The 15,521-nt window shown below is 48.5% G+C and overlaps 2 protein-coding genes across 2 annotated transcripts; one reads left to right on the forward strand and one right to left on the reverse strand.

Moving 5' to 3' along the window:
• The first annotated feature begins 585 nt into the window (after positions 1-585).
• LOC8036334 (nucleolar complex protein 4 homolog) lies at positions 586-2,803 on the forward strand. Its single transcript, XM_002411775.4, has one exon. It carries the CDS (start codon positions 716-718, stop codon positions 2,216-2,218), a length of 1,503 nt encoding a protein of 500 aa, XP_002411820.3. The 5' UTR covers positions 586-715; the 3' UTR covers positions 2,219-2,803.
• A 494-nt stretch (positions 2,804-3,297) lies between these two features.
• Positions 3,298-14,007, reverse strand: LOC121833021 (RNA-binding protein 25-like). Its single transcript, XM_042286072.1, has 6 exons — positions 13,980-14,007; positions 13,098-13,339; positions 11,981-12,133; positions 6,547-6,680; positions 4,191-4,275; positions 3,298-3,808 (listed from the first exon to the last, which is right to left on the reverse strand). The coding sequence occupies exons 1-6, from the start codon at positions 14,005-14,007 to the stop codon at positions 3,665-3,667; spliced, it is 786 nt and encodes a 261-aa protein (XP_042142006.1). The 3' UTR covers positions 3,298-3,664.
• Between the last annotated feature and the right edge of the window lie 1,514 nt (positions 14,008-15,521).

Genomic DNA, 15,521 nt, shown 5'->3' on the forward strand with positions numbered 1-15,521 from the left:
GCGTCAGGCGCCTCTTCCCAAATCGTAAGCTTGCTCGTTTTAGTAGATGAATTGACCATTCCTAAGGGCGCTGAGATTCATCGTCATGTCATTACGTGAAAATTAATGGAAGATGGAAAGACAACAAAACTAGCTTTTTTATACAAAAAGGTGACATTTATTAGAAAGCACCGAATAATAAATCAATTGACTACGCGGTTTGGAGTTTTATATATATAATTTCTTTAAAAAAAGAAAAGGTGACGGTTGTGATAAGAACATTAAACCGCAAAACAACCGACCATTTTCTCACCAGAAACCCTGAAAATAAAGGCATGCGCGCCGTTCCCCCGGCGTTTTTCGTTGCTAGGCGGTTGCTAGGCTTTAGGAGTCTGGGAGAAGCGAAGGTACGGCGAGAGGTCACCGATGACAATAGATGTCCAGACTCTTCCTATATATAGATCTGGACTGCTTGCATTCGTGTTCCGCCTGGTTTTAGTTTAACAAAGTAAATTTAATATTAAACCAATATAATATGTCGTTCACTTTTTGTTGTCTCATATTTTTTCAAGTGATCCAGTCAAAATGGCCAGGGGGCGCAAGGACGCTTTAAAGCAAATATGGCGGCCTCCATTTGCGCGTTTGTTCCCATGTGTTTCTTCGTTTGGCCCGCGTTGAAGCGCTGTTAGACGTCTCGGAAACCGATCAAGGCACGTACGCGAATTGATAATCGACTATGACGGTTAGCGAAATCAAGAAAAACGCGACGCTGTTCGTGGAGGACCGCAAACACTGCAACAAGCTGGTCGACATCATAGCCGGGCTCAAGTCGGACGCGGAAGACATCGTGGTAGCCAGCATTCAAGCTTGCAACAAAGTGTTTTGCCACGTCCTGAAGACTTCCACTGTCCTGACTGAGGACCATGCGCAAGTCGCTCCTGAAACGCAAAAAGCCCTGCAAAAATACAACGCGTGGTTACGCGAGAAGTACGCCGAATCTCAAAAGCAGATCCTGCAAATCCTAGCAGACGACTCGACACACCGTCGCCATGACATCGCCGTCCAAGTGCTCATGAAGTGGATTGAGCTGGAGACTGTGAATAAACAGCAGGGCGAACACCACGTGCCCGTCGAGAAACTAGCCAGCCTTATCGGCGCCCTGTTGTCCCCGAAGCGGGACGGGAAAGGATGTATCTCAAAATTCAACCACTTCCTGGAACTCGCGGACGTGAGAACGTACGCCCTCAAGACACTGGCTCAAGCCTCGAAAGACTGGGACTCGGATCCCGACGAGCCAGAAAAAGAACAGTACCTCAAGAACCTGTACCACTTACTCCTCGGGTTCAACATGACTCCACCGGTCACGGCGGACGACGAACCGGTGCCGGTTCTGGGCGGCACCTCCACAAACTTTCTCGTGAACCGGGAGCAAGATATTAAACGGATCTCGAGCGTCTGGATCGCATTTCTCAGGCAGAAGCTCCCGATCAAGCTATACAAGGAACTCCTCATCCTCCTGCCAGAAAAGGTGGTCCCCCACCTCCATAACCCACTCCTGGTGGCCGACTTCTTCATTGAATCGTACAACCGCGGCGGCGCGCTGAGCCTAATGGCACTCAACGGCCTCTTCATGCTCATCCACCGCTACCACCTGGACTACCCCTACTTCTACGAGAAGCTCTACAAACTGATGGTTCCAGAGGTCTTCTACCAGAAGTACCGGGCGAGGTTCTTCTTCCTTACCGACCTCTTCCTCTCCTCGACCCACCTGCCCGCTTACCTGGTGGCTGCATTTGCCAAGAGGCTCGCCAGAATGTCCCTCGTTGCCCCGCCATACGCCCTCCTTTACGTCGTCCCGTTCATCGGCAACCTCCTGGTCAGGCACCGCAGTCTGGCGACCATGATCAACGACTCTGGGGATGTGGATGCATCTACGGATCCGTACGACGCAGAAGAACCGGACCCCGCCAAGGCGAGGGCGGCGGAGAGCTCCCTCTGGGAGCTGAAGACGCTGCAGAGCCACTGGCACCCGACCATCGCCAAGAAAGCCAAGTTCATCAACGACAACTTACCCAAGATGGAGTGGGACTTCTCAGAACGTCTCGAGGAAGGCTACACGGAGATGGTGAGGCGTGCCAAGTCGGCCAAGCACAAGGAGGCACCGACCAACTTCCACAAGGTGGAAGGGCTCTTGAAGCAGAAGGAGGAGTTTCTCAGCGAGCTCTGGAGTTTGGAATGAGCCACAAGGCACAAGTGTACGACGCGGGACTTTTTATATTAAAAGGGAAGTTGGAAGTTTTAAGGCTATTTGTTCTGCGGGTTGTTTTGTGAAACTCACTACCTAACTTGGTGGAACCCATTTTGAGACCCATTAACCCTTTGACAGTCGTCGTCGTACCTGTACGGCAGCGATTACACATTTTAAAGTGCCAGGCTAAACGTAAAACCGCGTGCACCGGGGGAGGTGTTGCTATTTGTTATCTCTATGGCAAACTGTAGACATTATATTCACGGTGTTTTGCTTTGCTGGGGCCATTTCTAATTTTAAAGTTGACACTCCACACATGTGATACACACCAGTTGGTCGCTTCGAAAGTTGGCTGGTCTGAAGAGCCGGCCTTACGATGCAGACCCTTACGCTTATAATTGAACTGAGAGGATGAGAGCTTACCCTTTCTTTATACATTTCCTTTGAGAACAAAACCCAACCACTGGGCAGCATATTTCGGGCAAAAAACTCTACCGTCAAAGGGTTAATGATTAATGGATGAAGTGTGTGTTGGTGTAGATCATATTGAACAAAGAATAAACATGTAAAACGAAGATGACACAACCACATCTTCCAACTAGCAACAGATATAGAGCAATACCAAAAGCGAGCAACCAAATAAATCATGTCAAAGATGCTAGTGTTAGTATTTATTTTGGGAAAGGACGGCTGCAACACCGCAGAAAGTCCAGTGGCCCGCGTTGAAGCCTACGTCGCCGCACAAAGATACCACGCCAATACATTTGCTCATTGGGTAACCTGAAGAAATCTGATAATAAATAGTTGAAGACGTGCACAATTTTTATTGCTTCATATTGTTCATCGCGTGCTAAAAAAGGCTGCCAAGTTTGCGAGCTGTGTCCTATTAATCGGCAGGCTTGCTTGAGGTTCCCCTGTTCCCGCTCTTTCCAGAGTCATTCATGCACAGAACTGAGGATCTGTCAAGAATCAACCCTACGACACAATCGTGGCACTAAAACAATTATGACGAGGTGTCGCAAAGCAGATTGGGATAGCCAAGTTTTGTTTATTTGAAACAAGGTTCCGCATGGGGCTCAGGAGCTTCTTTTATTAGCCGGTTAAACCAAATATTTTCTAGATTATGCGATAAGACATTGAAGTTGACAATACTCGAATGCAGTCAACCTAAATGGCAGTTGGAAGAGACCATTTGAACACCATCATCCAAATAAATTCTTAATCTTCGAAGCCAAACTTAAAAAGTGGCTCGAAAATTCCTCGAAATATTTAGTTGCATTCTTTAATCTCTACGACTTTAAAAATGTATGGACGGTCTCGCACAAAACTGCTCGTGGCGCCGACCACATGAAAATGCGCAACCAGAACTCCACGCAATGTCCCGGTGGAGACAATTGATTGCAATGATATTGGTTGACGCAAAGGATGGGCAGTTTGTCAAATTCTTTGGCTTCGTTTTCGTCTTCGGACGGCCGGGTCGGCGTCTACCCATCCGTCTCGAGTGCGGGCGACCATGTCGTACATGTTTCTAGTTTCCTCTTTGAGCTTGTCCCTGAATTCCCTGCGCATCTTCTCCAGGACCTGAAAAAAAGGTGTCCAGCGTTTTAAAGCATGAACCGCTTTGTAACGGGACCCCCTCCAATCTCATAATTTCATCCGACCGTCTGTACATTTCCAGCTAAATTTAGAGGAAAAATTAACGAAAATGTATGTTCTACTCTGCTCCCCAAAACAACTGCTTAATGTCTTTTAAACAAATTTAAACAATCGGTCCCGAAATAGTGCATTTGGTGCACGACGGGACTTTACGGAGGTAAAGGTTTCTGCCAATTTTTTACCAAGGCAGGCACATTCAAAGGGAAACCTCAACTCGAGGAGTTTCTGCCGTAAAGCACTCCAGGACACGATACTTCTAGAGTAAGATACTTCAGAGACGTGGCATCTGCCACGGGGGCGGTGGTACCTGGCTCTGGGCTGCGGCCCTCCTGCGCATTTCTTGCTTCTCCTTGCCGAGCGATTCCGTCAGCAGCGACAGTTGGGACTGGTAGCTGGACGCAACCACAGCTCAGGAAGCCAAGTCAACTTTCCGACTGCAGTCCGACTAACGTAGACAACTTTATTTTCGTGGGCTCCATATTTCCCATATATTGCCACATGGGGGTTTACCAGTTGCAAAATTTGCTAAAGTTAGGACCTCGCGAAAAGTAAGTCGTTTACAGTGTGCGACTGCATTTCTTTATTCGTTTATTCCTACCACTTCAAAGGCCCACTCAAAAGCATTAGATGAGGGTGAGATCATTTACAACACAACGCAGAGATCTAGTAGATCGTAACAACGAACTATGAAAACAAATTGCACTCTCGAAAATATCGATGGCCCCTTCCCCGTCCTGCTACGACGTTATCGTTGGAGCAACAGAAACGCAACAAACACAGACGGAAGTACAAAACGAGCGGGACGGACGAATGGGGTGACCATTAGAACGGGTTCGTCAAACATTGTCCGCTCGCCCTTTCCAAACGACTGCGCTCGTCCAACTGCACGGGACGCTGCTCAGCGCTTTGCCCCACTCAAATCCCGCGAGCGAAGCAATTCCGATCGAGGTCGAAGAACCTTGAGTGGGGAAGGTGGGCAAAACAAACCCAACGAGCGACTTCTTAATATTTATCTAGAAAAAAAGAGGGTTCAAATAGAACCAGTCTTCCAATTAGCATGTTTGAGCGAGTTCTAGAAGACATTTAAATATTGTGCCTACAACGCCTACCTGCCCTTCATAATGCGCGTGACTTTGCGGAGACATTGTTTGAATCACTCTTTTTGCTCTCAAAACGTAAAAGAAAGCAACATAACTTGTTTCTCCATGTGTGCGTAAGATTGATAAAACATATTGTATAAATCGTTTTTGCATTTCATGTATGTTTCATTGACGCATGGGCGTTTCACGGACATGCGCAGAATGCAAATGAGTCGCTATGTTTGTTTCTGCGTCCAAGTGAAGTCTACGACGCGATTGCGTTCTAAAACGGCAACAGAGCAAGAAAAAAAGTGCTCGTTGCCTTTGATGCAGCACCCGACGTGTTTTGTGGCGTGACCCTGAACCGTATGGACAACGTCCGAATCAGAAAAGCAGACTTTCGGACCTCTGCGGAAAGAAAGAAAATGATGGCAAGTGCCAGGACAGACTTTGCGAGGCAGTGCAAAGGGACTGGGCTGAGGACTATGTACCAGGCACGTTTTAGGATTGTGGATGAGCAGCCAAACGTCCAATCGCAATTTCTGGAAAAATTAATTTTTGTACATGTAAGGAACATTTTCTCCGTAACTAATGGAGCTGTCGGAGACATTTCTTTGTCAATTATTACTACGTCCCTAATTTATTTACAGAACCTCATAAATGGGATTTCTTTGAAAACATTTTTATTTAATAATATAGTTCTCTTCACAAGGAGCATGAGAAATGGACTACGGGTGAATAAAAATTGATATTGAAGAAATGAGAGGCGCAATTATTATTGTTTTGGATCAGATGAAAGCCCACGTAATGAAGAATAACCAGAAAAGGTTTCGTGGCTCTAATTAAATTTGACAAATCATAAATGTTCCTTAACCAAAGTAAGTAAGTTATATTTTCTTTAGTAAATGGCACATGCTTTAGTCTTTCTGAATGAAGCTTTGTAAGGAGCAAGCGGAGACAAAACAGAAACAACTTGGAAAGCTCGAAGTCGCTCGTATAAAGTGAAGCTGAAATGATGTCAAAACAAGTTGAGTCATACATCAACCTACCATCCCCCTCAAAGTCGCCAAATTAAAATGTATCTCCGTCCACACAAATGCCTTCACAGATACTCGCGCAACAGAAGGTCAAAGACTGCAACTGCATGCACCGACAAACGCGTTGCGCTTTCCGCTTTTTCTCGCCTCGTCCTTTCCCACACCCTCTTCAACTTTTACCTCGCCCCAATGCGGCTGAGCTTCCAGTTTAGGAAAGAACGCTCTGAGGATTACGTTCCCCGCACGAAACTGAGGTTGTACGTCGCTGTCTAAGGTTAAAGGCACACACACAGCACAGTGCTAACATGCCGTTATAGACGCAACACCGACTTTGCGCTGTATCGGCACCTCGTTCGTGCTTCGCTGCGCGAGGCCCGGCCTTTTCTCGTTTTCAAAAACGCTGCAATGCCAATGCAGCCCCAGCATCGAGTTGTGGTATTGCAGAGATGCACGCGCGAACTGGCCTCAACCGTGCCTAGCGCCTCAATGTCGGCGACGAAGGGACGGCGTTACCTCTGCGGGCCAGGACCACGTGTGAGAAGGATACAAGTTGTCGAGGGAGGCCAGGTGCACCCTGTGGCTGTCCCTCTCGTGGAGCGACCTCTCTCGCACCGAGGTCCGCACGTCCCGCAGGTCCGCCCTTTGCGCCTCCACGCTTTGCTTGAAGGCGCCATGCAGCATCTGCGAGAAACGCAAGGTTCGGCGGCCGTCAGCAACGACCGAGTTGCGACCAAGTACCGACACATTTGAAGGTGTACTCTGGCGTTTTCTTCAGGCTCCCCGATTTGCTTGAAAACTCACTAAAAGAAACTACAAACATTGCTAAAATAGCATCCAAATATTCGTCCTCAAATAAATTTTTTGCTAAGTTATTAAATTTACAATTTTGGTCCTCAATGTGTTTTCAAACCAAAAGTGTCTACTGGCAACGACGAAAAATTGACGCCAGCGGCAGGCAGGTGTTCGCTCTTTGGACTGCGGGATTTGTTCCCAACCGATTAGAAGTTTTGCGGTATCAAATGAACGCTTTGGAAGCTTGCTCCAGCATCCGGGCAACATCCCAAAACAAATGCTTGGCGCAATTCATTTCTTCGACTGCCCGCTCGGCGAACGAGCCTGCCTGACGCCGACGTCGTCGCACTAAAAAGCGTGGGAATATCTGAATGTTGGTTTTGGCATGATTTTCGTACGCCGATTTCGCAATAACTATCTTAAATTTTGCGATACTAATATCCTACTGGAAAGGGTAAAGTCCCGGGTTGCAGAAAGTTTAGTTTGTTGGGGTAGCTGAATAAATCGCCCCGAGTACGCCTTTAAAGGCCCGCTTACGCACTTGCTCTGACTAAGCTGTTGCGACCTTTTATGAGGAGAAAACACTAGAGAGCTTATGTTACGGAGAGTTTGTAACTGCTCGGTGGGGGTTTATAGGCCGAGTTTGTAATACGAGCTACAAGGATCTACGGTCGGTGACAGGTCAACGACCAGGGGGAGGGCAAGAAAGGCTGGGGAGGTGTAAAAGAGAGGGGGATGTTTCCTCCTCTCCAGCATTCCATCTGCTTCCTCCTCCACAGCTTCCCTGGGTTCTTGGCCTGCCACCCGCTCCTACACCAGCCCATGGGCGCGTTAAGTCCGTGCTCCGGAGCACGAGAAATGGCGCTCCTTTCATAAACGGGCAGGAGTGCCACCGGAGACTGATACTCGAGCGCGCTCTTCATGCATCGAGAATTTCTCAGAGTGCGAGTGACTTCTTTGCGCTCCGTGACGTCACGTAAACAAACAATATGGCTGCGCTGTTGTTGGGAGCATCGAGAAGAAAGGTGTAGCCGGACCACTGGCCCTTTTCAGTTGATTAGTGCTTAATCCAGCAGGTAAAAACTATTTGATTTGAATGCCAAGACAGCAATTAGTGTTCTGAAAAAGGTATGTTCGTGCATCTCGCCTGAAAAAGAAATGAATCTGTCAAACGGTAGCGTGCCGGTAGCACAGCGACAGAAAAGTTGTCGAGATGAGACATTCGGACCGCTCTATCCCTTTTATAATGCTTAGACCAGCGAATAAGGATACTTCGATTGGAAAGCCAAAACATCAGTGAGTGTCGAGGAAAAGGTTTGTTTGTGCGTCTTGTTTGAAAACAAATTGATCTATCGAACGAGCGTGCCGACAGCTCGGCGACAGAAAAGTTGTGATGAAAAAAGAGTCAGTCCGCTGCCCTGCTTAGAATGCTTAGTCCAGCCGCAGCGAATAAAGATACTTAGACTGGAAAGCCGAAACACCAGTTAGCGTTGCGGGAAAGGTTTCTTCATGCATACCGCCTAAGAACAAATTGACGTGCTATCGAACGACGGTGTGCCAGTATCGGCGTAGCTTCGGTCTCGCTGCAAGATGGAACCGACGGAACAAGGGAATCTCTGACAAATTTTAGGGTTTCTTGTGTCGACGAGCTGGTTCAAGAATGTTGTCTTTAATTTAAATCGGAACAGCATGCATGGTCAATAAATACTGGGTGATTCAAGGAGCCGCCAGGCTCTTCAAACTGACCGCAAAATTCGGTTTCTTAACCTATCGTGCTACGACTTTGTGCAGCGTTGCCCACAGATGGTGCATTTTTTTTTTTGTAAAATTTGCAAAGAGCGAACTTACCTGAGGAAAGAGTGAAGAAAGAAAAATGAAAGCCGTTTACAAATCCCTGTAACGCCGAATTGGAGCGCAGCTCTTGAGGAGGAGTAGGGAAGGGTACTGAGGGGGGTCACGTCACCTGCAGGTAGTCACGTGACCTCGGGGGTCACGTGACCCCCCCCCCCCCCCCCCCCGGTTACGCCGACGCCGCTCAGGCTGGAAACGGGCCCCTAACCCCCCATTCACACTGGAAGCGGATCCGCGTTCGCGAAGCGGTTGCGAAAGCGGTTGTATAAAGATCCAGTGCAATTGCACGCGCATTTGATGTCATCGTGTGCGCGTGCAATTGTACTGAATCCTTATACAACCGCGTTCGCAACCGCTTTGCGAACGCGGATCCGCTTCCAGTGTGAATGAGCCCTAAGAGCTGCGCTCTAAAAGGCTTAGCTCCTATTGAAACGCAGCGACGCCACCAGTCTTCAAACAACACGGCGCCATTTCGCAGAGGAGACACGAGATGGCGCAACGAACACCGACAATGCAATGAACGAGCATACAGCACCGAGAGCCGGCCTCTTTAGCAGACAATCTTTTCAGCTCAAAAGCGGCGCGAGATTTTTTCATATCAGCTGCCAATGCATTATTTTATCATCCTTACTAATAAAACACATTGAATGGACACATAATTGATTTAAAAAAATGGTTTGTCGGGTTATTTTAACTGTTTTTTGTTTCTAGTACTTATGTCGTCTGCTTTGCAGTTCCTTGTTGTTACCGCACCTGTTTTTGTTTCTGCGATTGTCGCCGCCTGCGGAACGCGCGCCGCTTTTGAGTCGAAACGATCATCTGCTAAAGACGCCGGCTCTCGGCGCTGTATGCTCATTCGTTGGCGGCAGTTGGCGTTGTGACCGCTTGCGCCATCTCTTGTCTCTCGTGCGAAACGGTGCTGTATTGTTTGAACACCGGCGGCTTCGCTGCGCTTCCATAAGCCTTTTTCTTTCTTTACTTTTTTCTCAAATAAGTTCGCTCTTTGCAAATTTTAAAAAAAAAGATGCACCATCTGTGGGCAACGCTGCACAAAGTCGTAGCGCGATAGATTAAGAAACCGAATTTTGCGGTCGATTTAAAGAGCCTGGCCGCTCCTTGAATCAGGCCAAGGTAACTTTCCACGTATGTGCACGAAGCGAGTCTTCAAACCTTTCAGGAATATCAAAACGTTCGCAGAAACTTCATAACGTCGCCATCTTTTGCTTTAAGGCCCGTTCACACTCTTGCGACCGAGTACGAATGACAGAGACGAGATCTCTTACAACTTCTTAAATGTTTCTAGAATGAGGGAACACACTGACAAAGTGGCGCCATCTATGCGGTGACCCTAGAACTGCATTTCACAAAAGCGAAGGTTTTGCGGGATTTCCGAGGTCAAATGTGCGTAATACCCATAGAAAGGCTCGTTTATAACATTGACAAAAGTTTTTCGAGCCAAAAAAAAAAGGATATTGCACGAGAAATAAAAAAAAAATATGCCGGACCGCCGAGTTTACACTGCTTCCCAATAGATGGCGCCAGTGTGTTCTCTGGTTTAAGAATTTTTAAGGAACCCAGGTTTAAGAGGTCGCAAGCAGTCGCAAGAGTGCGAACGGGCCTTTAGAGTCTTCCGCTCCACACGGGCCTAATTAATTTATCTTCGAAATAATTTCGGCTTCTGCCACCTGTATCCAAGGTCGGAAGGAGCTCGTGTGGCTCTTCGATAGTTTCTGGCCATGTTCCAAAACTTACACAATCTAACTCTAGGGTAAAGGTGGTTATCGAAAACCTACTCGCGCCCAGCGTTTCTCTATTTTTGTTGGAGTAAAGCTATACGCACTCCGTAGTGTACCTCGGCCGGAAATGGCTATACGCACTACGCGAAACTCGTATAAAACGAAAGGTTACAACGAGCTTGCTAAGTGGTGGCATAGCATAGAGGTAAGCTGTCTGCTTCATATGCAAGTGGACGCAAGTCCGTTCCGCGGTGGGGGGCCTACTTTCTGTTGAGGCATTTGGCGATATTTACATTTCTTTTTTTACAATCAGCACTAAAAAAGAAAAAAAAAGTGAATGTTGCCGACGAAACTTCGCAGAACTAGATGGTATGGGACTCCCTTTCCGGAGGTGCAATCTGGGACAGTGGGGCTAGGGCTGCCAGCTGGACGCTGTAAGCAGCATGTACGAGTGAAGTTTTGTAATTAGCAGCCGCACACTGCCGCCATGCGAAGCGGCATGAACGCAGGCGGGGGGTGTGTCAACGAGCTCCCCAGTGATACACGCGTCGTTGGAAAAGGGTGACCCAAATGGCATGAGCTCTACGCGTAGTATGTATAGCCCTTTCCGGCCGAAGTGCACTACATAGTGCGTATAGCTTGACTCTTTTTGTTGTCATGTGACACAATCCGCCAGAGTAACTCGGATCCTTTCGAGTAGGTTTGGAACACAGCCTCGGTGTGTCACGCTCCTGTACACCATGTGTCGTTTAGTTGCTGCGCTCGGAGTATGAAACTCGGAGCATCGGAGTAGGAGTAATCAGGCGCGAACTTAACGCGCCCCATGTTTACAAACAAACTGGAGCACCCCTGAAGGCATGCCACTGGTGCCGCACATACGCCATGAGACGTGGGCAAGAAGCTCGCCGTGACCGATAAACAAACCATCAAATTGTGACGTCAACGTCGGTGGGAGTCCCCGTGTTGTTTTTCGCGTTTAATTGTTGATTCCACGTCTTCCTCGCAATGTCTTACCCGTTTAGTGGCCCGAGTGAAATTATCGAGGCTCGTCACAAAAACTTTGCGTGAATAAAGTGACGTGCGGCAATCCATTCGCATGAAGGCTGCAGAAGGCACGATAAAACAATGATGAGATTCTGCTCGCTATTTTCAGTCGCCACGACGGAGAACGGTAAAGAATCTCACGTCGCAGCTAAGCACGAGCAGTCATTCAATGTCCTCAACAACCGAAACTTACAATCCACACGACGACGAAAATAACAACGAAACTTTAAACAAGAAGTCGGGGCACAAACAAGCCGGTGAAGACCCCCCCTGAGACTGCACGCGAGCAAAGAGAGACTTTGTGTCGTCCTTCGTCCACCAGGAGCCTCGTAATTGCGTTATGCCTAACGAGTCTTCATTCTCGCCTCAACTTATGCCACCAATCCGCTAACCTGTGCCTTTCGACCTCCCCTCTATTACCGTCTGTTTTTCCGTCGCTGCCTTCAAAGCCCAAAGTCTTTACGAAATTGGTTTCGCCCTAAGCATTGTCGCTGACATGAGTTGAGGGAACCCAGCATTTTTGGCCCCACCCCCTCTTGGCCGACGAGAGTGGGTCACCTGCTGCTCTCGGTGCCGCTGGCTCGTCCGCCGCGCCCTCATGATGCGCTCGCGCTCCTCGGCGTGTCGCTTGAGGAGCGCCCTCCGCTGCCGCCGCTCCTTCTCCAGAGCCTCAATGGCGCCGTGAAGCCGGCGCTGGGTGTCCAGCTCGTTCTGAAAGACGCGCCGCCAACGCCCGGCACGGTTACGCATTCTCCCAGATCGCAACTCCTCCAGACTCGAGATCTTCAACGCACTTCCGTCCAAGATCTCAAGTCTTCTGGTCAAATCTAAATTCTCAACGAAGGCTCTGTGACTGTGTGCTTGCAGCAATACTAGCAACCACTCGCAGTCGCAAACCGTTCTGCATCCGCAGATTCGAGAACGATCTACGCCATAGGCCGCAGTATTCAATAATCAAGGTATCAAAAATTTATTCCAAATCATTAATCTAAACGTATCAGTCTGCCACAAAAGGTAAATTTGAAACTTCTCTAAATCTCGCTGACCGTCGTTTGCACAAATCAGTTCGTCGAGCGCGCCAATACGTACGTGGTATATTCCCCAATCGTGCACCAACTTTGGATGTCAGAGTTAAATACTTAATGACATGCCCTATTTGATACTAAAATACAAACATTTAAAGAGCTTTTTGAGTTCAAATAGGAGCTCCAAAAAGAAGGCTATGAGATTTCTTCATTTTTTCTTTTACTGAACTTGGATTTGGGTGTTAGCCACAATACTTTTTTCCTCTGTTCTCTTAAAACTCACAATTGAATTGCTCGTATTAAATTTTAAAATCCTCGTTTTGTTGCATTTTAACTAAATTACAAAATCTCCAGTTTATGCAGAAACGGCCATATTGAGAGCCATAAAAAGCAATGTGGGCAGCGATGCCTGGAACTTTTGAAATAGTTAAAACTTCAGTTCATCCCATCCGTTCAATGTATCAAAAAATTAGAAAAATACTTGTTGTTGTTGCGGATAAATTATTTTTCAAATATGAGCCTCTCCAACAATGCGGACAACAGGTACACGCCGGCATTTGCCAGCAAGGCGCCAACAATGAGACAAGCCGCCGCAAGGTCTTAAACAGATTCCACGATAATGAAACGAAACGAGCGTTGGAGCGCCTCACCATTCGCTGCGCGTGGGCGAGCTCCTTCCGCAGCTGGTCCATTCGGACCGTGTGCCTCCGGAGCAGCTCCGCCTGCTTCCGCTCCAGCCGCTCCGTCTCGGTCGCAACCTCCGAAGCAGACCGACCCGTCGCGAAACGGACGTGTTGCTCGTGGAGCTTGCGGAGCAGGCGTTCCGCGTGCGGGGACACGTCCGCGCTTCCGTCGTCCGTAACGACGCCGGGAAAGCCATCTTCCCCACCGGCTGAAAAAAAACGAGCGTTCCAGTTACGGTGCCAGGAACGTGTCTTGGATCGGCGGATGGGACCACTTTGGATGCGCCCACGCGCATCCAAAGTGGTCCCAAAGTAAACTACCACGCAAAAGCCAGAGTGTCACGCTGTTGCCATTCTGGCGGTTGGGCGACCGAGTTCCGACAACAAGAATGTGAGTTTCGCCGTCTTCGCGGTGGCTTCTGTAGACTGAGAAGCTGAAAAGCGACCCGCGGTAAAACGCGCGTCTGCCACTGCCACCACGATTGCAGTCGGCGACGGCGCAACACTTTTACGACGTGGTCGGGCAGAAATCGAGAAACCACTGTTTAGGATGCTGCAGACAAGTTCCAGGCACCGCAGTTGAATCGCAAAACTGAGAAGCAGTGTTTCCAACCCAAAAGTAATAAACCCGCTAAAGAAATCCCGAAATACCGCTAAACATCAGGCGCGGGCTACGGATGACCGTTTTAACACCATTAATGAAAAGACGGGGATAGATAACCATGACGCTTAAAACTTGAGACTGCGGTGAGGGAAAATTACGAAACTTTTGAGTCGAAGAAAAAAGGCGCGAAAGAAGACGTCTCAAACGCGGCTGAATTGTTTATTTTCTCTCTCTCCTTATATTACCTCCGAGATGTTTCAATGCTTGCCCCATAATACCTCAACGGCGTTGCAAGCATTATTCTCACTCGCAACAATTTTGCTGATAGTAAGCAAAAAAATAACGACCTCGTGACACTAACTTACCGTAGAAATTAAGCTATTTATGATCGATAAATATAAACTGCAGAACATTATGGATGGCCAGGAAACATGCTACAGGGACTTGAAAACCGCTAAAAACTCCAACAACTGCAAAACGACAATTTCCCCCACTAAGTTTTGCCGCCAAACTTAGCGGGAAAACAGCTAAATGGGCAACACTGCCGAGAAGAGACTAGCTGCAAAAATCCCAAAAGCCAAGCGCACGGCAAAATAATGGCACCTCCTGTATGGGGCATACAGGATGTACCTATAACTCCTTGCCTTTGCAGCATCTACCACACGACACAGGAGAGAGCGACAGAGAAGGTAGTGACACCGCTACATGTCTGGCCTCGCCTTCGTTACCAGGTATACACTGTAGTGGTCGCTATGTGTGAGCTGGTCCAGCTAGTGGCGCCCTCTTAGTGTAGAGGGGGGCATGCGTGTTCTTTAGAAGTAAAAGGGAGTTCCTCACGAGCAGCCGTCGGTGTCGGATGTCTTTTACCGAGCTCAGCCTCACAGGGTTTGAGAGGTAGGCTCTGAATCCTACATGGTGTCAGCAAGTGGTGGGATATGGCAAGCTCGTGGTGCGGTGTTTCACCGAGCACTTCGTCCAACCCGTGAACGAAGTATATGAATCAACGCGTTTCCATCGGCGGGTACACGCGGAGGAAACCGTAGATGCGTTCTATGCGGAGCTGATGCGTCTAGTCAGGCGCTGCAACTATGGCACCCTGGAGGTCGAGGAACATCTTGTCGTCTGTCTTCGGGACTCTCAGCTGTCTGACCGTCTTGGACGTAACCCGAAGCTCACGCTCAAGGATGCGTGGGTACAAGCGCGCCAAGCCGAAGACGCCAACAAAGAAAAGGCAACCAAGGCAAGCACGGGAAAATCTGAAATTCTAGGAGGTCAAGGTGTAAATCTTGATGCGACCAAACTTGCAGGTCGTCTCAAGCGGCGCGGCACTATAAGCCTAACACCACCAATGCTGCTCATGACCAGTCGTCTCGCATCTCTGCGGGCAGGCCTGGTTCTTGTTTCTTCTGCGGACGTTTGTCTCATCCTTGTGAGGACTGTCCCGCACGCAAGTCAAAGTGTAACTTTGCCACAAGCAAGGGCACTTCACAACAGGTCTGTCTTTCCCGCATGAAAAAGCAAGCCAAAGTAGGCACTCTGCAGCTTTCTGTAGTCGATGCCGGAGAGAGGGCCAAGTACACTGATGTCACCGTGAAAAACTAACTATACAGCGTCCTCCAAAGTGGACTCGGGAGCCGAGGTGACGGCTGTTCCAGATGATTTCCCTCGGAATCCCCAGCGTTTGTCAAAGGTGCAAAACGCCATTCATGGATCGGGCAACCACCCGCTTAAAGTGCCGGGTTCTTTCTCATCGACGCAGTGGTGGAACGGCAGATCTTCCAAGCAGC

The sequence above is a fragment of the Ixodes scapularis genome, unplaced genomic scaffold (assembly GCF_016920785.2).
Source record: "Ixodes scapularis isolate PalLabHiFi unplaced genomic scaffold, ASM1692078v2 PGA_scaffold6__148_contigs__length_123643588, whole genome shotgun sequence".
Taxonomy (NCBI): Eukaryota; Metazoa; Arthropoda; class Arachnida; order Ixodida; family Ixodidae; genus Ixodes; species Ixodes scapularis.

Coding starts and splice junctions, on each gene's coding strand:
- LOC121833021 (XM_042286072.1), bottom strand. CDS start 14,007: ATGGGGCAAGCATTGAAACATCTCGGAG. Junction 4,276..6,546: donor CTGGCCTCCCTCGACAACTT/GTATCCTTCTCA, acceptor GGTTGCGTCCAG/CTACCAGTCCCAACTGTCGC. Junction 3,809..4,190: donor GGGCCGCAGCCCAGAGCCAG/GTACCACCGCCC, acceptor CCTTTTTTTCAG/GTCCTGGAGAAGATGCGCAG.
- LOC8036334 (XM_002411775.4), top strand. CDS start 716: ATGACGGTTAGCGAAATCAAGAAAAACGCGACGCTGTTCGTGGAGGAC.